The sequence below is a fragment of the Rhinatrema bivittatum genome, chromosome 7 (assembly GCF_901001135.1).
Source record: "Rhinatrema bivittatum chromosome 7, aRhiBiv1.1, whole genome shotgun sequence".
Taxonomy (NCBI): domain Eukaryota; kingdom Metazoa; phylum Chordata; class Amphibia; order Gymnophiona; family Rhinatrematidae; genus Rhinatrema; species Rhinatrema bivittatum.
In genome coordinates, this window is record NC_042621.1 from 227769583 (window position 1) to 227792687 (window position 23105).

At 45.2% G+C, this 23105-nt stretch overlaps 1 protein-coding gene across 1 annotated transcript in view; it reads right to left on the bottom strand.

Annotated features, from left to right (window-relative positions):
- Positions 1-23105, bottom strand: part of BTAF1 (B-TFIID TATA-box binding protein associated factor 1) — a 565336-nt gene that overhangs the window by 478602 nt on the left and 63629 nt on the right. Inside the window, exons 4-6 of the mRNA XM_029609940.1 lie at positions 20550-20696; positions 16407-16570; positions 16000-16133 (exon numbers count right to left, since the gene is read on the bottom strand). Coding sequence (XP_029465800.1) covers positions 16000-16133; positions 16407-16570; positions 20550-20696 — 445 coding nt within the window. The remainder of the gene's footprint in view (positions 1-15999; positions 16134-16406; positions 16571-20549; positions 20697-23105) is intronic.

Below are 23105 nucleotides of genomic sequence, written 5' to 3' on the forward strand. Positions count from 1 at the left end.
GGGAGCTTCATTCTTCCTGAGATTCCCCTGCAAATGCGCAGTGAAGTATAATCGAGACAGTTATATTTTCTTTCAACCAGAACAATTGAAGGACTTTATACAATCAAAGAGAGTCCAGTCGATGCTAGAGAATTAAGGGAATCTCATCATTTGATATTTGGGGTTATACAGGGCACCTGTTATTTGTTTTAGAATTTAAAATAATTACCTATATATTCCTACTGTTCTTTCCACCCCCCCACCGTGATAGTGGTCTAAAGGGTAACAATAAGGGAGATTTGTTGGTAATATTTTTCATGTATAATTATTGCGATTATGATGCCAAGTTTCTGTACAAAGTGAAATACTTTGATGTTCATTTTGAAAAAGATAATAAAGTATAAATTTAAAAAAAAATGTATTATGAAACAAAAAAGAAAAAAAAAAAGACTACATCTTTTCTTTTTTCTTTCAATTGTTTTCTTTCACTAGCCTAATAATTTTCTTTTGGGTGTTTCATTAAATATAATATGACATGGAGACCAAGATGGCCGCTGTGTAGTGTGCACGTGTCCACAGCAGCTCCAGTTTCCTGGAATTTCTACCTTGGCTGAATCACCTTTTTCTTTGGACTCTCTTGCCTGAAAATAGATATGCCTCACACAAAGAGGAAAGCCAAGGTGCGGGATATTACTTAGACTCCTGTTTCTGAATTAAGGCAACCCCTGATAGAGGCTATGTTCGCCAGACCTCAGCTCGGACAGCCGGGGGGGAGGAGCCGTTGGGGAACTCTGTGAGGAGCAGTCACTGAGCCCCTTGGCTGGAGAAACATCCCTCAGTCCCGGCGCCCCAACGACACCCGAACCCCTTACTATGTCACAGGGGCTACAGATGCCATTGGTCGGCCCCTGTGACATAGTAAGGGCCAAGGGCCATCGGCGCCATTTTGATTACTGGCAGCTGACAGCCCAAGTGCAGGAGATCACTCCTGGACCCCCGCTGGACCACCAGGGACTTTTGGCAGGTCTTGGGGGTGTCAGGAGAGTGGGGGGTTACAGTTAATTAAATTTAAAGGGTTAGGACGGGGTTTTTCTTTTGGGGGGGGGGGGTTCCCCACAGAAAGAACAATAAAAGTTTTCTGATCTGGGGAGTGGACCGAAATGGCCCTCCCCAGACCCGAAAACGAAATGGGGACAAAAAATCTTTTATGTACTCCCTTAATTTGCTCCATAAGACGCACAGACGCCCGGGAACAGAGCCGGTTTAGCACACCATTATTTTATTTATTTACTTACATTTTCCCCCTCTGAATCCTAGGTGCGTCTTGTGGTCACGTGCGTCTTATGGAGCGAAAAATACGGAAACTGAAAATCTTAGTCCTGTCCAGTCGAACTATTAACAACAAAAGGCATAACTCCAAACATAACAAGCCCTGGTACAATGATGAAGCTCTAAACAGAACCTTAGAAAATTAGAGAAACAGCAGAAATGCCAGTCTACTGAATCCCTAGGAAAATAAATCTCTCTTTACAAGATACCATACGCTAACCAATAAAGCAAAAAAAAAAAAAAAAAAAAAGATTACTATACGAAACAGATTCATGGGGTTATATTTAATTCTAAACTACTCTTTGAGGTTGTTAAAAATGTAAAGACCTGACATCACCCATCTAAGAAACTACAACTTCACAAAGGACACCTGTATTGAAAATGCCACTGCAACAAAGTCAATAAGTTGAACACAATTCCCTATCTGCTCTCCAACAAAAGCACCTGAAAAATCAAATGGCATAGTTAAATGGTCCATGTTTGACAGAGTATTGAAACTGGAAATTAGTCAAATCATTACTAAAATTACACCTGCCATTCACCCATGTGACCCAATTCCAGCCAGTTCCTTGAAACAAGTACACGAGGTTATCACTCAATCACAACATTAACTAACATGTCTCTCTCAGAAGGAACTGTTCCAAGTGGGTTAAACAAGCTGTGATAAAGCAAATCCTAAAAAAATAAGAACGGAAGAACTGACTATTAGGACAACTATTGTCCAATATCCAGCTTGTCTTTTCTCACAAAAATTCTTGAGAAAGCTAGTTATCCCAGCTTGTAAATCAGCTGGAAGACCAAAATATCCTCTCCCCAAATCAGTTCGGATTTAGGAAACATCACTCAACTGCAACATTACTCCTCTCACTAATGGACTATTTTACAGGGGCGTGACGCAGATAAGTCAATTAGCACAAGACAATAGGATTCAACGGCTGCCTTAGACACTGTGGACCATAACCTGTTATGCCAACAGATGAAAAACATTGGGATAGATGGCAGGGTTCTCAGATGGTTCTATTCTAACAGAACATTCCAAGTCAAAATGGGTCAACCATATTTCTGATACTTTCCAGTGTGATACAGATGTCCCTCAAGGCTCAGCACTCTCAGCAACACTATTCAATATTTACATACTCCTACTGTGTAAACTATTGACAAAGCAAAATTGCTTACCTTGTAATAGGTATTATCCCAGGACAGCAGGATGTAGTCCTCACATATGGGTGACATCAGTAATGGAGCCCTATGTACGGAAAACTTCTGTAAAAGTTTCTAAGAAACTTTTGACTGGCACCAGAGTGCCTACTGAGCATGCCCAGCATGCCATGATATTCCTCACCACAAGGGTCCCCCCTTCAGTCTGATTTTGTAGCAAATAGCGTTAGCCAAAAATAAAATAATAAAACGTATCGGACCCAACTCCGCAGGGTGGCGGGTGGGTTTCGTGAGGACTACATCCTGCTGTCCTGGGATAATACCTATTACAAGGTAAGCAATTTTGCTTTATCCCAGGACAAGCAGGATGCTAGTCCTCACATATGGGTGATTAGCAAGCTAGAGGCCGAGTCATTTTGTAGTGAAGCAACAGTGAAGTATTGTTGATGAAATGAATCAGCCGAAGATCACAGCAGGTTGGATGTAGAAGGAGTTGGGATTATACTGAAAACAAGTTCTTTAAGACGGATTGTCCATAGGCTGAATCTTGTCTTCCTTCTTTGTCTAAACAGTAGTGAGCTGTAAAAGTGTGAAGAGAACTCCATGTTGCTGCTTTACATATGTCAAGAATAGGTACAGAGCGAAGGTGTGCTACTGAAGTTGACATTGCTCTGACTGAGTGTGCTTTTACTCGCCCCTGAAGAGTAAGGCCTGCTTTTTCATAACAAAATTGTATGCAATCTGCTAGCCAGTTTGACAGAGTATGCTTACCCACTGCTTTACCTGGTTTGTTTGGAACATAGGATACAAATAGCTGACTGGATTTCCTTTGGGCTGTTGTGCGGTTTAAATAGAAGGATAACGCACGCTTACAGTCCAAAGTGTGTAAGGCTCTTTCACCCTGATGGGAATGAGGCCTAGGAAAGAATGTTGGTAAAACTATGGATTGGTTCAAGTGAAATTTCGTGACAACCTTAGGAAGGAATTTTGGATGTGTACGGAGGACTACCCTGTCATGTAGGAACTTTGTAAAAGGTTCGTATGTGACTAGCACTTTTAGTTCGCTGACCCTCCCTAGCTGATGTAATGGCTATGAGAAATACCGTTTTCCAAGTAAGGTATTTAAGGTCACAGGTATTTATGGGTTCAAATGGAGAACGCATAAGTCTGGTTAATACTACGTTCAGGTCCCATTGTATGCTTGGGGAATGAACTGGCGGTTTAATGTGAGTTAGGCCTCTCATGAACTTACTGATGAGAGGCTGTGTGGAGATAGATGCATCTCCCAGCTTGTTATGATAAGCTGAGATTGCAATTAAGTGTACCCTTACAGATGACGTCTTAAGACTAGAGTCTGAGAGATGGTAAAGGTAATCTAGTAATGAGGTAGCGGGGCAACTGAAAGGATCTAAATCTTTCTGAGTGCACCACAAAGTAAACCGTTTCCATTTGTAGGAATAATTCTTTCTAGTGGACGGTTTACGTGCAGCTATCAGCACTTGAGATATAGTGGTTGGAAGGTTGAGTGGTTGTAAGATCAAGCTTTCAACATCCATGCCGTCAGGGATAGGGATTGAAGGTTGGGATGGCGCAGCTGACCCTGTTCCTGAGTTATGAGATTGGGAGCTACTCCCAGGCGAATTGGATCCCTGACAGAGATCTAGCAGTGTGGGAAACCATACTTGTCGAGGCCAATGTGGGGCTATGAGTATCATGGTCCCCTTGTCCTGTTGAAGCTTCACTAGAGTTTTGGTTATGAGCGGTATCGGTGGATACGCATATAACAGGCCTGAGTTCCAATGGCGAGCAAAGGCGTCCCTTGGTAGGCTGTTCTGCTGTCGGAGTAGAGAGCAGTAATTGTTCACTTTGTAGTTCTGATGGGATGCAAAGAGATCTATTGTTGGTTGACCCCAGCGTTGAAATATCTTGGCTGCTAGCGTTGGGTCTAGAGACCACTCGTGTGGTTGGAAGTGACGGCTGAGGCGATCCGCTACTGTGTTGTGGATGCCTGCTAGGTAGGTGGCCCGTAGAATTGAGTGTGCTAGGGCCCAGTCCCAAATTTGAGCTGCTTCCTGACAAAGGAGGTACGAGCCTGTACCTCCCTGTTTGTTGATGTACCACATGGCTACTGTGTTGTCCGTTTGGATCAGAACAGTCTTGTGTGAAAGGCAGTCCCTGAACGCATGTAGCGCATAGCGTATAGCTCGAAGCTCCAAAAAGTTTATTTGAAAGGAGGCTTCTTGCTTTGTCCACGTGCCTTGCGTCTTTAGATGAGCAATGTGTGCTCCCCAACCCAAGGTGGACGCATCTGTAGTTAAAGTCACTTGTGGAACTGGTTGCTGGAAAGGTAGGCCTTTTAGCAAGTTGATCATTGATGTCCACCAGAGAAGGGAAGATTTCAGATCTTGTGTTATCTGAATGGGAGTGGACAATGGTAGAATGGCTTGAATCCACTGATCTTTTGAGTGTCCATTGCATTAGTCGCATGGTCAATCTGGCCATGGGAGTGATATGAACTGTTGAGGCCATGTGTCCGAGTAGGGTGAGGCACTGATGAGCTGTAACTCGAGACTGATTGCGAATAGAGTGCGCTAGGAGAACGAGCGCTTGAGCACGGTCTCTTGGAAGAAAAGCTTTTGCTGTGATGGTGTTGAGATCTGCACCTTTGAACTGCAACTGGTGAGATGGTGTGAGATGGGATTTCTCGTAGTTGATGAGAAAACCCAAGGAGTGAAGCAACTTTGTGAGCTGGAGAGAAGTGAGAGCTCCGCTTTGTGTTTGACTCCTGATGAGCCAGTCGCCCAAGTAAGGAAACACATGCACTCTTTGTTTGTGAAGATGTGCCACCGCAACTGCAAGACACTTTGTGAACACTCGAGGTACTGAGGCTAGGCCGAATGGTAGTACTCTGTATTGGAAGTGTTGACCTTCCACCAGAAATCGCAGGTACTGTCGATGAGGAGGAAAGATGGGAATGTGAGCGTAAGCGTCTTGAAGATCCAGAGAACAGAGCCAATCCCATTTTTGAAGAAGAGGTAGCATGGTGCCTAACGATACCATCCTGAATTTCTCTTTCTTTAGAAATTTGTTGAGATTTCTGAGGTCCAGGATAGGATGAGGGCCCCGATTTTCTTTGGAATGAGGAAATATCAGGAGTAGAATCCTCTGCCCCACTGAGGCCTGGGAACTTTTTCTATGGCCCTGGCATTCAGAAGGGTGGATAATTCTGCTTGCAGAATTGTTGAGTGATGAGACACTGTCCAAGATGAAAGGGGAGGATTTTCGTTTGGTACAGTGAGGAAATCCAAGCGGTACCCTTGAGCTGTAATTGAGAGTACCCATTGGTCTGCTGTGATGGAGGTCCAAGTTTGATGGTAATAAGATATTCGACCTCCGACTGGTAAGTGTGGAAGAGGATTTTGAGAGGGGCTTCTGCTCTCTGGCTGGTTTTCAAAAGCCTGATGTGGATGCAGAAGGCGCAGGCTGCTGGGGCCTAGGAGGCCTCTGTCGAGGTTGGGACCGCTGTGTAGGTCGTTGCTGTCTGGCCCTGGTAGCAGAAGGATAGTATCGTCGAGGGCAATAGTATGGTTTCCTGGCTTCTCTTCTAGGAGGCCTCCTAGAAGGTTGGTGTGTCTCTTGAGGAAGCTGAGACAACTGTTTCAGGGTTTCCGTGTGGTCCTTTATGGTTGCCACCGCCTCTTTGACTTTGTCACCAAAAAGGTTTTCTCCTAGACAAGGTAGGTCTGCCAACCTTTCTTGTACCTCTGGTCTAAGTTCAGATGATTTTAACCAGGCCCATCTTCTACCTGTGATTCCTGATGCCGATAACTGGGAGGCTGTTTCAAAGGAATCGTAAGTGGCCCTCACCTCATGCTTGCCTGCTTCTAGGCCTTTATGCACGAGGCGAAGGAAACCGTCCTGAAACTGGTCAGGTAACTGTTGTGAAAGTGTTTCAACCTGTTTCCACAGGTCACGCTGATACTGGTTCATGAATAGTTGGTAAGAATTTATTCGTGAAACCAGCATTGCTCCTTGGAAGATTTTCCTTCCTAAATTGTCCAGGAACCAACTATCTTTACCGGGAGGTGTGGACGACGCATGCTGTTTTAGCCTCTTAGCCTTTTTCTGGGCTGATTTGACCACTACAGATTGATGTGGTAATTGAGCTTTTTGAAACCCTGGAATGGGTTGAACAAGATATGTGGCATCAGCACGTTTATTGACTGCTGCCACAGAACCAGGGTGCTCCCACATCCGGTACATTAGCTCTTGCAGGACTTCGTGTACTGGAATGGCTAGGATTTCCTTAGGAGGATCCACGAATTGAAGGATCTCCAAGGTCTTTTGTCTGGTGTCCATCTCTGAGAGGAGAGAGAATGGGATAGTGTCCGACATCTCCTTTATAAAATTAGAGAAGGAAAGATCTTCTGGCGGTAATTTCCTTCTGTCCTCTGGTGGTGAAGGCTCAGACAGGATATCCTCTTCAGATGATAGATCATTGTCTGAGTCCGTACCAGTATCTAGAGGATGCCCTGATGGTTTGAAGGGAACTTCAGAGATTGGTGTATGAGGTCTGATGGACCAGGCTGTGGCTCCTGCTGTGGGTCAGAATCGAAATCCTGAGGTGAAGTTGAAAAAACTTTTATTAATGAATCCAATTTATCCATTAAAGGTTGGAAAATGGAGGATTCTTGATATGGCATCGATGGTGGCATCGGTGCCGATGGCCGAATTGGAATCGATGGCATCGGCGGTATATGTGCCAGAATTTGCGGCATCGGCATGGACGGCCTCGATGGTTGCGGTGAGATTGCTGGAATCGGCATCGAGGGTATCGATATTGGAACCGGTGATGTTCTTGGGACCGGTGACGAGGACATCGCTGGCATAGACTGTTGAGGTCGTGGCATCGCTTCGATGAAAGCGTCTCTGACCGCTTGACGTATATAAACATCAAGTTCCGCCCGCATGGATGGTGAGAACAGAGCACCCATGGGGGGAGGCGGTGGCGGCGATGCAGGTACCTCCTCAGGGCCCTGAGGAGGCACGGTTCCCTGCGCCAGAATCGGCGGGGATCGCCCTGTCGATGGCTCCGAAGCCTGATCCTGGAGCCGAGGTTTCTTAGAAAGCGTACCGCCCTCCTTCGATGGTTCGTCGGGTATCGAGGTCGCAGACGCCGTATGCGGCCTACGGTGCCGATGCTTTTCTTTTTCGCGGGCTTTTTCACTGCCCGATGTCGATGCCCTGGACGATGGTGAAGGGGAGGAAAAGGGAGCATCTCCCGACTCACCTGAATGACACTTTTTAAAGACGACTTTTCGAATCAACCCAGCCGGAGACGATTGAGTTGAGGTAGATGGAGCTGATACCAGTTGTATTTTAAACAACTGCTCCATTTTTTCTTGTCGAAGTCGACGGCCTTTTGTTGTCATCGTGGCACATAAGGGACATGATTTTACATCATGGGTTTCACCAAGGCAGAGGACACAGTCCTGGTGAGGGTCCGTAATGGACATGTTCCGGTTGCATTTTGGACATTTTTTTAAACCTGTAGCCATTTTGGGGCCGGACAGCCGTCGACGGCCACTGACTAAGGCAAAATATTTTCCAAAAAACGGAACGGAACCGCAAAAAAGCGAAAACTTACCGCGATCGGTGTTAACTAAGGGGAGACCCTTGCGGCTGAAGTTTTCGGAAACTTTTTTGCAAAGTTAAGTTGTGGAGAATTCCACCGGGCTCCTAATAACTGCGAGGCTAACTGCTTCGCGGAAAAAAGAAGACTGAAAGGGGACCCTTGTGATGAGGAATATCATGGCATGCTGGGCATGCTCAGTAGGCACTCTGGTGCCATTCAAAAGTTTCTTAGAAACTTTTACAGAAGTTTTCCGTACATAGGGCTCCATTACTGATGTCACCCATATGTGAGGACTAGCATCCTGCTTGTCCTGGAATAAACCTAGGAATAACATTCTTCCTGTATGCTGACAGTTTTACATCCCACTCTCCAGATCATACAAAAATACAGCTTCAATACTCTCTACCTATATGAAAGCAACACAAGTAGAACATCCTCAACTTAAATATTAAACCCGAAAAAAAACTGAAATCATTTGGCTGAGCAGAAACTCAATAGTTAAACCACCTGCCCTAAACCTGGATAATTTCCAAATTAATCCCTCAAATCAAGTACGGGATTTAGGTATACAGCTAGACAAGAACCTTAAAATGAAAATGCACATCAGTAAGCTAACCAAATCAGGTTATGCCAAGCTGCATATACTACATCGGTTGAAGCCTTTAACTTTTCAGGACTTCTGTACTGTATTACAAACTCTAGTCTTCTCAAACTTAGACTACTATAACTCCTTACTACTAAGCCTTCCAGCATGTAATTTAAAACCACTACAATTATTACAAAATGCTGCAAGACTTATTATGATCTAGGAAATATGATCACATTACACTATTGCTGATATCTCTGCACTGGTTACCAGTACAATCCAGAACCTACTATAAAACATTAATGATAGTATTAAATATCATTCATTCCATCACCAGCCTGTTAGGAGTGTCACCTCAACCATACAATCCACAGAGAACACTAAGATCTCAAAATAAAGGACTATTATCTATTCCCACATTATGGAGCACACATCTGACGCAAATAAGAGGTCGGTCGTATGTTCTCCATAGCGGGTCCAAAGCTCTGGAATTCTCTGATACACCTATGTATTTTACCAAATAGAAAGAAATTTAAATGTGAGCTAAAAACAAGGCTATTCAAAAATGTGTATGAATTAACTTAAAAACATCAATATATTCAGAGCCACAAAGACAAGGACAAAAGATAATCGAATCAAGACGAATAACTCAAATGAGAGAATATAAGATTATAAAAACAACCCCTTGACTAAAATGTGAAAACTATCATTTTGTCTTAATTTTCAATAACCTTTGCCTTAAGAACTTGATCATTAATATGTACTAGAAAATTTCACTTGATAAATATTAATTGCCTGTCTATGAATACCACCTCTGTAACCAATGTATTTGTCTGTAGAGTTATAACTATGAATGTTACTCTGTAAATCGTGATCTATACATGGAACGACATTATATAAAATGCCTAAATAAATGTTCTAACAAATTATGTGAAGGTAAATTGATAGGAAATTAAATTTTGAGGACCACAAACTCTTAACCTTTCAATCTTGAAAATAAATACAGAAAAGAGAGACCTACTTCTTGGTGAAGAGAGCACTGAACATTTCTGCTACAAGAGAGTGTATGAGAAACAGCAATGATCAAGTATGTCAGGCTGCAAATATATGGGTCATTATCTTGGTGATAATTTGTCCCTCACTGTTCTTATAAGAGATTTTATGGCTTAATATAGTATATTCGATATTCTGTGATGTCTGTCAATTGAGAGAATACTGTAAACCAAAAACAGATCTTTGCAAAGCATAGCAAAATTGCTTTCCTTGTAATAGGTGTTATCCCAAAACAGCAGGATGTAGTCCTCACATATGGGTAACATCACTGACGGAGCCCTATCCCAGAAAACTGTGTCAAAATTTCTAGAAACTTTTGACTGGCATCCTGAGCCTACTGAGCATGCCCAGCATGCCATGATCCCTCGAGCCACAGGGGTCTCCCTTCAGTCTCGTTTGTAGCAATGAGCGTTAGCCAAAAATAAAATAAAATGTATCGGACCCAACTCCGCTGGGTTGCGGGTGGGTTTTGTGAGGACTACATCCTGCTGTCCTGGGATAACACCTATTATAAGGTAAGCAATTTTGCTTTATCCCAGGACAAGCAGGATGCTAGTCCTCACATATGGACTACAGGCAGAGTCATCTTTGTATTGGACCAACAGCGTACAACCTGTGCAACAGGCACAACAATTGGTGTACTGTTGGGAAAAATGAGGCAGCCTGAAATCACGAGAGGTTGGATTAGGAAGGAGTTGGATCATGCTGGAAACAAGTTCTTTAAGACAGATTGTCCATAGGCTGAATCTTGTCGTCCTTCCTTGTCGAGACAGTAGTGAACCGCAAAGGTGTGAAGAAAACTCCATGTTGTGGCTTTACATATGTCAGCTATTGGCACTGAACGATAGTGTGCTACTGAGGTTGACATTGCTCTGAGTGAGCTTTTACTCGCCCCTGGAGAGGAAGGCCTGCTTTTTCATAACAAAATTGAATACAATCTGCAAGCCAATTAGATAGAGTTTGCTTGCCCACTGCTTTTCCAGGTTTGTTTTGATCAAAAGAAACAAAGAGCTGGGTGGATTTCCTATGGGCCTAGTGCGATCTAAGTTGTACGCAAGCGCACATTTACAGTCCAAGGTGTGCAAAGCCCTCTCTCCTTGGTGAGAGTGCGGTTTGGGGAAGAAAGTAGACAAGATGATGGATTGATTCAAGTGGAATTCTGTAACTACCTTGGGGAAGAAATTTTGGGTGTGTACGGAGTACCACTCAGTCATGTAAGAATTTTGTGTAGGGTGAGTATGTGACAAGTGCTTGTAACTCGCTAACTCTTCTAGCAGATGTGATGGCTATTAAGAAGATAGTCTTCCAAGTGAGAAATTTAATATCACAGGAATCCATGGGTTCAAAAGGAGAACGCATGAGCCTTGCTAAGACTACATTTAGGTCCCATTCAGTGACCGGTTGTCGGTGTGGGGGTTTAAACCTACTAACGAGGGGTTGCACTGATATTGGTGCATCTCCAATGGTATTGTGATAAGCTGAGATTGCACTTAAATGTACTCTTACAGATGAGGTCTGGAGACCAGTCTCAGAGATGCCATAGTCTAATAAAGATGATGTGGTGCAGGAAAAAGGGTCAATACTGTTTTGTGTCACCACGTGGTAAACCGTTTCCATTTAGCATGACAGTTCTTTCGTGTGGAGGGTTTACGTGAAGCTACAAGCACTTGAGAGACATTAGCTGAAAGATTGAGAGGTTGTAGAATCAAGCTTTCAACATCCATGCTGTGAGAGATAGGGATTGAAGGTTGGGATGACGCAACCTGCCCTGATCCCGAGTTATGAGAGTGGGTGCTATGCCCAGGCGAATTGGGTCTCTGATTGAGAGGTCTAGAAGTATGGGAAACCATACTTGTCGGGGCCAATATGGTGCTATGAGTATCATGGACCCTCTGTCCTGTTGTAGCTTCACTAGAATTTTGGTTATTAGCGGTATCGGGGGATACACATATAGAAGGCCTGAATTCCAGTGGCGAGCAAAGGCGTCCCTGGGTAAGCGGTTTCTGTGCTTGTACAGGAAGCAAAAGTTGTCCACTTTGTAATTCATTTGTGATGCAAAGAGGTCTACTGTTGAAAGATCTTGGTCGCCACTTCTGGATCTACAGACCACTCGTGAGGTTGGAAGTGGCGATGGAGGCGATCCGCCACTACGTTGTGAATGCCTGCCAGATAAGTGGCCCGGAGAAACATTGAGTGTGTTAGGGCCCAGTCCCAAATCTGTGTGGCTTCTTGACAAAGGAGATACGAGCCCTTACCTCCCTGTTTGTTGATGTACCACATGGCTACTGTGTTGTCTGTTTGTATCAGAACAGTCTTGTGGGAAAGGCAGTCCTTGAACGCATGCAGCGCATAATGTATAGCTCGAAGCTCTAGGAAATTTATCTGAAATGTAGCTTCGAGTTTTGTCCAAGTACCTTGAGTCTGCAGATGACCAGTGTGTGCTCCACATCCGGGGGTGGATGCATCTGTAGTTAGTCACTTGCGTAATTGGTTGCTGGAAAGGTAGGCCTGTGAGCAAGTTGTCCTCTTTCGTCCACCATAGGAGCGAGGACCGTAGTTGTTGAGTTACATGAATTGGATAACAGTGGTTGAATGGCTTGTATCCACTGCCTTCTGAGTGTCCATCCAGTGACTCTCATGGCTAATCTGGCCATAGGAGTGATGTGAACTGTGGATGTGAACTGTGGATGTGACCCAGAAGAGTGAGACATGGATGAGCTGTTATTTGAGTGTGTGTGCGGAGAGAGCCTGCTAACGAGGCAAGTATCTGTGCATGGTTTTTTGGAAGGAAAGCTTTTGACGTTATGGTGTTTAATTGTGCTCCAATGAATTGTAACAGGTGAGATGGTGTGAAGTGGGATTTCTGGTAGTTGATTAGGAATCCCAACGAATGGAGTAGAATTATTGTGAGCTTAAGAGAGTTGAGAGCTCCTTGTCTTGTTTGGCGTCTGATGAGCCAATCGCCCAGGTAAGGAAACACGTGCAACTCCTTTGTGCAAGTGGGCAGCTGCCACTGCCAGGCACTTTGTGAACACTCGATGTGCTGAGGCAAGACCGAACGGTAGCACCCTGTACTGGAAATGTTGACTTCCTACTAGGAATCGCAGATACTTACGAAGAAGAGGGAATATTGGAATGTGAGCGTAAGCGTCCTGAAGATCCAGAGAACAGAGCTAATCTCCTTTTTGAAGTAGAGGTAGCATGGTGCCCAATGACACCATCCTGAATTTTTCTTTCAGGTATTTGTTGAGTTTCCGGAGGTCCAATATGGGACGTAGGCCTCCTGTTTTCTATGGAATGAGGAAATAACAGGAGTAGAATCCTCTGCCCTGCTGAGGCCAAGGAACTGGTTCCACGGCCCTGGCTCTCAGAAGTGTGAATAATTCTTTTTGTAAGAGTGTGGATTGATTGTTTACTGTCCAAGACGAGGTGGGTGGACTATCGCTTGGTATAGTGAGAAAGTCCAGATGGTACCCTTGAGATGTTATGGGAAGTGCCCATTGGTCTGTAGTGATGTGAGACCAATTGTGTTGGAAGAAAGTGATCCGACCTCCTACTGGCAAACTTGGGGTCGGATTGGTAGACAGGCTTCTGTTCCCTGGTGTGATTTCAAAAACCCGAAGTTGACCCTGTTTGCAGAGGGGGTTGAGCTCTAGGTGCTCTTGGTTGTCGGGTCTGCGTTCTTTGAGCTGGCCTAGATGATCTTCCTAGATGATCTGGCCTAGATGATCTTCCATGGGCAGGAGGTGGATAGTAACGCCACGGCGTTACTATCCACCTCCAGCCCATGAAATATGAAATAGCCTGTAGTATGACAGTTTTGAATCTTTCCTTGGGAGTCTTCGTGATGATGTTTGAGACTCCTGAGGAGCAAAGGAAAGCTGTCTCAAGGTTTCCAAATGTTCCTTTAGCTGAGAAACTGCCTCCTTTACTTTATCTCCAAAGAGATTGTCACCTGCGCAAGGGAGATCAGCAAGTTTCTCCTGTACTTCTGGCCTCAGGTCGGAGGCCTTGAGCCAGGCCCATCTGCGGGCACTTATACCCGTGGCAGACATACTTGATGAAGTCTCGAAGCTATCGTAAGCTGCACAAACTTCGTGTTTCCCAGCCTCCAGGCTCTTATGGATGATGGACGTGAAAGAATCTTGGAATTGCTGGGGGAGAGGATTCAGAGAGTTCTTGAATTTGTTTCCATAAATTACGCTGATATGTCATATATAGCTGGGAGGACGCAATTCTGGAAATTAACATGAACCCTTGAAATATTTTTCTGCCTATGGTATCTAAAAATCTGTTGTCTTTTCCAGTAGGATTAGATGAATGAGGCTTTATTCTTTTTGATTTCTTTTGAGCTGACTCAACTACTACTGATTGATGAGGTAGTTGAGTCTTTTGGAAGGCTGGGATGTGCTAGACTAGATATATAGCATCAGTTCTTTTATTCACCGGTGGTATGGTGCAGGGATGCTCCCATAGCCTGTGTTGCAAGTCAACGAGGACTTCGTGAACTGGAATTGCCAGTACCTCTTTAGGTGGGTCCACAAACAGTCTTGTGGACCCACCTCTTCAGATTCAAGCTGAAAGGGGATGGTGTCAGCCATATCCTTGATGAAATTTGAGAAAAAGATCCTCTGGAGAGGATTTCCTTTTTTCCTCTGGAGGAGAAGGTTCTGAGAGGACTTCCTCTGAAGAAGAATCAGTATTGGGATCCTCCCAAGTGTCCAGTGAACGTGAACGAGGAGGCGTCGATGAAATAGTGGAGAAAACTATGGACGTGGGCATGTAATTCCCGATGGACCTGGGAGAGGTTCAGGCATCGGTACTTCCTTTACTATTTCCTCTTCCCTCGGTGCTGGCATCTGTATCTCTGGTGATTTTACTGGGATGGCACCGATGAGAGAGTGTCCAATTTTGCTAAAATTGGCGCAAAAAAGGATATATCTGGCATTGGTGGAACCGGCGATGGAGTCTGTGATGGCATCGGTATGGGCACCGGTGACGGGAGTGGAACCGGTACCAGCGATGGTGCTGGCCTCGATGGTGGAATTATGCTCGGTGCTGGCATCAGAGGCATGTCAAGAAGCACGCCTCTAACTGCCTGGCGGATGTAACCATCCAGTTCCGCCCGCATAGCTGGTGAAACCAGAGCAGCTATGGGGGGAGGCAGCGAAGGCGATCCCGGTACCTCCGCAGGACCCTGTGGAGGTACGGTTCCCGGCACCGATATAGGTGGGGAAGGCCTCGATGGAGCATCCTCTCTCAAGAGGTTTCTTCAGCGCTGATTCGAGACCAGTCGATGGAGTTCCGGTTATCGGATCGATTTCGGGATCGTGAGGCCTCCAATGACTATGCTTCTGCCTGTGCTCGACACCCTTCTCGATGAAAGATGTAGATTTTATCGAAGATTTTGAAGGGGGTCGGTGACTGTCGATCCCCTGCTTCATCCGTTCTACGTTTAAGGACGACCTTTCTGATCGCTCCAGCCGGAGACTACTGTGTGGATGTCTATGGCATTAATTGGAGATGGAAAAAATGCTCCATTTTCTCCATCCACAGTCTTCTGCCTTTCGGTGTCATCTCGGCGCATCTTGGGCATGTCGAAACGTCATGTCCCTCGCAGAGGCAGAGTACACACTCGATGTGTGGGTCCGTAATGGACATAGTGCGGCAACAATTCGGGCACTTTTTGAAACCCGTAGCCATAATGAGAGTCTGACAGCCATCGACGCCTTTCAGGTACGGTTTGACGGTAACTGAACAGACGGGAAAAAATTTTAAAGACTTACTGCGATGGAAAAAAGGGAGACCCCTACGGTGTCTAAAGTTTTTCGAAGTTTTTATGAACTTTTTTGTAAGGTAAAAATTCACCACATAGGACTCCTAGAACCACAAGGCTAACGGCTTCACGGAAAAAAAGAAGACTGAAGGGAGACCCCTATGACTAGAGGGATCATGGCATGCTGGGCATGCTCGGTAGGCTCAGGATGCTAGTCCAAAGTTTCTAGAAACATTGACAGAAAGTTTTCCGGGATAGGGCTCCGTCAGTGACGTCACCCATATAAGAGGACTAGCATCCTGCTTGTCCTGGGATAAAAATCATTTCTAAAGACACCAAAAAGGACTCTGTGCACACCTTAGAAAAAATACCACTGAAATTTCAGAACTGCTTGCACCTGTACTGCTGACATACTTTTCATCTTCATTTCAATTTTAAAATTACCAATTAGTGGACAACAGTAGTAATAAGAAAATGAATTACCTCTTCTCATTTTCTACTACATCTCGGGATCTCTGCTTAGCAATTAGCTTAGCCATTCGTTTAGCTTTATTCTTCTGCCTGCTACTCATACCAGGTCGGAATTCAGAGTCTAAGAACTCAGCTGCCTGAAGAATCTGTAAAATTGAGATCAGTTTAACAGATCTGAATAAAAAAAGCTGAAATTTGCAAACCTCTCCCACATAGATAACTTTCATAAGCAACAAGCAAGCAAATATAGTACAGAACATGTAACGTGCAATTTACAAATGCAAACATTAGAAATACCCAAATACAAATTATGAGTTAAAGACCATGCCAACAGCTTATAGATTTTGAACAGCAGAAGCACAAATGAAACAAATCACTGTATTATCCCTTGCAGGCAAACAGCCCAAGATTTTACCTACAGGTTGTTTGTTTACAAGTGAAGTAGACATTGGGGTGTAGTCCAAGTCTTCATCATTGAACAGATCTTCAGTGTCCATTCCAATTGCAGCTCCCATATCAAGGCCTAGCTTTTTCTGTAGCAGCTTTCTTTGTCGTGCTATCCTCTCTTTAGGATCGATATCACCTAAATGAAAAACGTCAGCCATTACTTTTCACTATGAACCTCATAAAATACAACCACTATGCTACAAAGATCTCAGACACAGCTTCCAAAAGCTGTCCTGGTAACCTCACAGTCGGATATCCACAATGAACATGCATGAGAAAGCAGAGTTGCTTACCTGTAACAGGTGTTCTCCCAGGACAACAGGATGTAGTCCTCACATATGGGTGACATCCCTGCATGAAGCCCTATCACGGAAAACGTTCTGTCAAAGTTTCTAAAAAGCTTTGACTGGCACAATGAGTGCACCGAGCATGTCCAGCATGCCATTATCCCTGTGTCCACAGGGGTCTCCCTTCAGTCTCGTTTGTAGCAAAAAACGTGAGCGAAAAATAAAATAAAAAATGTTAGCACACCCAACTCCACGGGGTGGCGGGTGGGTTTCGTGAGGACTACATCCTGCTGTCCTGGGAGAACACCTGTTACAGGTAAGCAACTCTGCTTTCTCCCAGGACAAGCAGGATGGTAGACCTCACATATGGGTGATTAGCAAGCTACAGGTCGACTCATATTACGACAGGCCAATAGCAGACAACTCGTGCGGAGGCACAATAATTGGGGTGCTATTGGTAATGATGAGGCAGCCTGACATCACAGCAGGTGGTTGTGGAACAAGTTGGGGACTATGGTGGAAGAAAGCTTTTCAAAACAGGTTGGCCAAAGGCAGAGTCTTGACAGACTTTCATTGATATGTAGTAGGGGGCTGCGAATGTGTGAAGATAGCTACAAGTTGCAGCCTAGGAAATAGCGGCAATTGGTACTGAACAATAATGTGGTACAAATGTTGTCATGGCCGTTATAGAATGTGCCTGCACTCACCCCTAGAGCGGAAGGCCTGGTGTGTCATTTGATACAGTCTGCTAATAGAGTTGGAGAGAGTCTGTTTGCCCACTTAAACTTGCAGCTTGTCTTTTGTCAAAGAAGGAAAGAGAGTTAGGTGCAATTCCTATGGAGCGTACTGAGGTCTGGATAGAATGCAAGTGCACTCTTACAGTCCAAGGAGTGGAAAGCCCTCTCGCCCTGGTGAGAGAGGCACGTTGGGAAAAAGTGGGCCGAGCATATTCTGAGTAAGGTGAGAGGCTGCGTCTACCTTAAGAAAAATATGAGAGTGAGTACGTAGGACCACTCAGTCACGGAGAACGCAGTGTCGGGTGAGTATGCAACAAGGGCTTGTAACTCACTGATCCTGTTTGCAGAAGTGATGGCTACGAGGGAAAGAAGTTCCCATGTCAGACTGTTAAAGTTATAGGAATGCAAAGGCTCGAACAGGGAATGTATGAGTCTTGTAAGCACTAAATGTAGGCCCCATTCCATAACCAGTGAACATAGAGGCGGCTTAATCAGTGGATAACCCATGGTGGGGTTGAACCGTTATTCGGGCATCCCCACTCCCAGGTGGTACGCCGAATTGGAACTGGGGTGTACCCATGCGAAGGATATCTGGGTACCAGAATCCGAGGGTATGTTAGAAAGCGTAAGAGAAAAGGAGTGGTGTAGAAAAAGGGGTTAATACCCTTTTTATACGCCATGTGATAATGGTAAGTCACTGCTAGGCATTTGGTGAAATATGCAAATTGTCGAAGCTAGTGTGAACGGCAGAACTTGTTATTGGAAAGTTGACTCACCATGAAGCACATAGAAAGACTAAAGGAGAGAGGCAACCCACTTATTGCAGTAAAGGAAGCACGGTGACTAGAGACACCATTTTACCTGTCCCTTCTGAAAAACGTTGACGACATTTCTGAGGTCCAGGATGGGCGGAGAGCATCTGCTTTCTGTTGAAAGAAGGAATAGTGGGATTAAAATCCCCCCCCCCCCCCCGCCTTGTAGCATCTGGGGGACTGTACCCCGAGCCCTGGTACTAAGTGGTATGGCCGCTCTGATATCCGGCAAGGTTGAGAGACCAGGAGGCTGTCCAACTTACGGAGCTGTTGTAATCTGGATATCAGCTGGTCTCACGCATGAGCGTGAACGGTAAAAGTCTTACCCGTATCTGTCTGCTGTGCAAGAAAACATCAAGAGCTGTTGCCAGGTCTCGAGGTGGGCTTGCAATTGAGGCGGGCTTGCAATTGAGGCAGTGACTGCTGGATCTTGTGCCTAGCAGATCAGCTAATGTATCTGGGACTTCGGGCCGTAATTAGGAACCAGAAGCCAGAGTATTATCGAGTACAGAGTCCCGTTGCTGGCAACGGGAGGACGTCTTGATGCAATCCAAAATTATTGGTAGAGAGGTTCTCTTGGTGTTGTGTCAAACAGATGGCAATAGCGATATGTGACACCAATATGGTTTTTGGAGGAGAATACGACCTAGAACCTTCCGAAACCATGTGGCCCAATTTAGCAACCAGGTCTCGATGGGATTGTAGCTGAAGTGGGATTAGAGTACTTATCATCCTTCGTGGTGGATCGCAGAAGGACGAGTCTGTGAATATCGATGGCTCCGGTGTTAGTGGATTTCGGGAGGCATCGAGGACAGCCTGAGGGACGTAAATGTCCGGCTCAACTCTGTAAGCTGATATGGTAGCGCAGCTACAGAGGAGACAGGCTAGGCATTACTAGTGCTTCCACATTATTTTGTGGTGGCTCAGTACCCGGCACCAATGTCTGTGGGGAATGCCTCTGCGCCTCGGGTGCAGAGGAGCACAGGACTCATGAACCTGGGCCCGCTTCGCAACTGGCTCAATGGACATTGATGCTGGTGCGGAATAAGTATCCCTTGGAGCTCGGCCCGGTCATTCTCCAGCACCGAATAAGAGGCCACCGATGTTCTGGATTGTTTCAGTGGCGGACGGTCACCATGCCGGTAGCGATGATTGCCATGGTGCTCGGCCCGGTCTTTCCCCAGCGCCGAGGTGGATGCCCTCGCTGTCTCGGGTGGTGAGTGGTGATGGACTGTCACCATGCCTGCACTGCTCCTGGCATTGTCTAGTGCCCTAGGATTATACAGGGCTTTGGTTAAGAACACAAAGTATGGAGGGTTTTGTTTAGTCGAGGGCATTGCGTTTAGGTGCTCCGGTAGTATTGACAGCATCTACATGGGCGTAGACGGCATCGATGTGGGCATCAATGGAATTCATGGAGGGATCAGTGGCATCGATGTAAACACAGATGGCACTGTCAGAATCGATGGAGGCACCAACGGCAACGAAGGCACAGAGGGAATCGATGGAGACATGGATGGAATCTATGAGAGCATCGATAGCGGCCCTGGAGGCAACGGTAACCATGGACGTCCCTATTCCTCTAGGATTGCAGGAGGACACTCGCAGGGTTTGTGGGGCTGAGGATGAAAACATAGGGAGAAGGGAGGCCGCAATTCAGTTGGTAAGCTGGGGAAACAGTTAATGAGGTGACAGGAACCGACCGAAAAACAGGGCATAGTACTCACCGAGCATCGATTAAATGTATGCGAAGGGAGACCCATGTAGGGAAAAATTATTTGTGAAGTAAAACTTCAAATATTTCCGTGAGGAAAAGTTGAGAAATCTCAGAGCATCTGAATGTGAGGCAAACTGCAGCGCAGGAAAAAAAAAAAAAAAAAAAGAGACTGAAGGGAGACCCCTGTGGACCCAGGGATAATGGCATGCTGGGCATGCTCAGTGCACTCAGTGTGCCAGTCAAAGCTTTCTAAAAACGTTGAAAGAAAAGTTCTCCGTGATAAGGCTCCATCCAGTGACATCACTCATATGTGAGGGCTACCATTCTGCTTGTCCTAGGAGAAATTTGCTTATATTGGGTCTCCAATGTATTCAAACCTCACTCATGAACATTTGGTTAAGGATATCATAAAAATAACTGGCAGTGGAATTATCAAGGAGGGTATGGGAAATTCTGCTGTGTGCAATATGCATTCTGTGAATCTAAAAACAATGGAATGCCACAAAATTGTATCCATTAAAAATATAATTAGTTATCATCTAAACAAGATAGCAATATTTACCTGATTTATCATCTTGGATCTCAAATTCTGCCCCAGCAGATCCAAGAAGAGAAGCTCCATGTTTTAATAATCGTGAGATATCAAATCTACCAAAGCTCAAACGATCAACATAAGATGCATCATCCATAGAACTTTCTGAACCAGGTTCTGTATATGGTTTAAAAAACAAACACATTAAAAAAGTAACCATGTATTTCACTTTAAGAAGAAATTACTTCATCTCTGTATCTACCAAATGCTATATGCTAATCATGCCAGTTCCAAGGGCTTGTTACAATTTAATGCTCAGCACCATTACATAGAAACTTAGATAGTGACAGATAAGGACCATTTGCAAGGCTATTTCTTCCATTAGGCAAACTAGATGGTTGCAGAGGGCACCAAAGTCTGGGGGAGGGCAGCAAAAACTCCAGATCTCTGGAAACTTCCAGGTGCTGCTTACCCCCTTTTAAGGCACAGTACCACAAGAGAGAAGGTAATGGATACAGGACAGATGTGGAGGGTAGAGAGTGAGAGGAAGCTGGGTGAGTGGAGGAGTTATGGAAACAGGGTACTGGGCAGGTGAGGCAGGGGTAGACAGGATTATGGAAACTGCAAAAAAAAAAAAAAAAAAGAAAGAAAAGGGACACATAAGAGTTATGTTGATGTGCCGAACAAGGAGTGAAGCGGAGAAAGCAGAGTTGCTTACCTGAAACAGGTGTTCTCCCAGGACAGCAGGATGTAGTCCTCACATGTGTGTGACGTCACTGGACGGAGCCCTATCACGGAAAACTTTTCTATCAAAGTTTCTAGAACCTTTGACTGGCACACTGAGCATGCCCAGCATGCCATGATCCCTCGAGCCACAGGGGTCTCCCTTCAGTCTCGTTTGTAGCAAAAAGGTGAGAGCTACGGTGGTTGCTCAGGTGGAGGTGGTGTTAACAGCTCTTCTGCCCGGGTCCTCTTTGCAAGCGGCTCGATAGCCATCGAAGTTGATGCGGTGTCAGCACCGGGGGTAGACTCGCATCGGTGCCGGTGCTTCCCTCTGTGCTCGGCCTGGTCTTTCCCCAGCACAGAGGTAGATGTCTATGCCTTTGATGGAGTCTGTGATGAATGGTCACCACTGCCCTGGTGCTCCTGGCAAGGTTTTATGACCAATTTTTTTGATGCTCCTGCCGGTGACGATTGGGTAGACGTCGATGGAGTCAGTTTAATTTTAAAACTGACTCCGGAGTCATCTGGGCACAACTTGGGCAAGTAGACATGTCATATGATGAGCCAAGGCACAGCACACAGACATCATGTGGGTCTGTAATAGACATGGTTCGGGGGCATTCCGGACATTTTCGGAAACCTGTTGCCATAATGGCAGAGGTTGAGGGCCAAAAACTGTGGGAGCGGTACCAACCGGGAATAGTGATTTTACTAACCAAACAACGGAAAAAATATATCCTGATGGGAGACTCCTATGAGGGAATATTTTTCTGAAGTAAATTTTAGGATTTTTCCATGAGGAAATTTGTGTGAGAATTCTATCTGCGAGGCAAACCGCAGCGCGGAAAAAAAAAAAAAAAAAAGAGACTGAAGGGAGACCCCTGTGGCTCAAGGGATCATGGCATGGTGGGCATGCTCAGTGTGCCAGTCAAAAGTTCTAGAAACTGACAGAAAAGTTTTCTGTGATAGGTGCCAGTCCAGTGACGTCACCCACATGTGAGGACTACCATCCTGCTTGTTCTGGGAGAAAGGAGGATGATGGTGGAGAAGAGAGAACTGCTGGATGGGGGATAGAGAGAAGGGAGGCTGGGCACTGTGGATGGTGCAAAAGGAGGGGAATGCAGGACTGGGCAGAGAGTGAGAAGAAAGAGAAATGCTGAGCAGGGCGAGAGGAGGGATGTTATGCCAGAACTGCCACTGATAGGCAGGTGTGTAAGGGGAAGGCACAAGTTTGAATGTTTGCTTAAGGCACCTAATACCCTTGAACAGCCCTATTTGAACCATCTAAGCTGTGCACTTACATATGGACTTATGCTGTTACCGGTCTCTTCCTCTATCTCTATACCACTAGCATCCCTTTGTCCAACAAATGTTTGAATTCTATTATTTGAGCACCTAACATCTCCAATAGAAGGCAGCTCTGGGTGTCCACCCCCTCTCAATAAAAAAAAGTATTTAACATTCCTTTGACTCTCCCTCTCCAACTTCATAGGATGGCCTTTACCCTGAGCTTTCATTCTATGGAAAATGTTACCTTCCTTCTAGAACCTATTGAAGACTGTATGGTATAGCTCCTTCTCTTCATTCTTCTGGGGTGTACATTTTTTCTTCCATCAGGGTCTCTATGTATGGCTATTCGAGCCAGTCAAGGACCATTTTGATGGTCCTTCTTTGAAATGCCTCTACCCTTGGCTAGAGACAGTCTAAAGAAATGCAACTAAAATGGTGAGGGGACTGCATCAGAAGCCAAGAGACTTGAGAATCTAAGACTGTATATCCTAGAGGGGAGAGACAGGAGGGATATCATACAAATATCTGAAAGGTATGGTACACAAAAGGTTAACATTTTTCAATGGAAAGAAA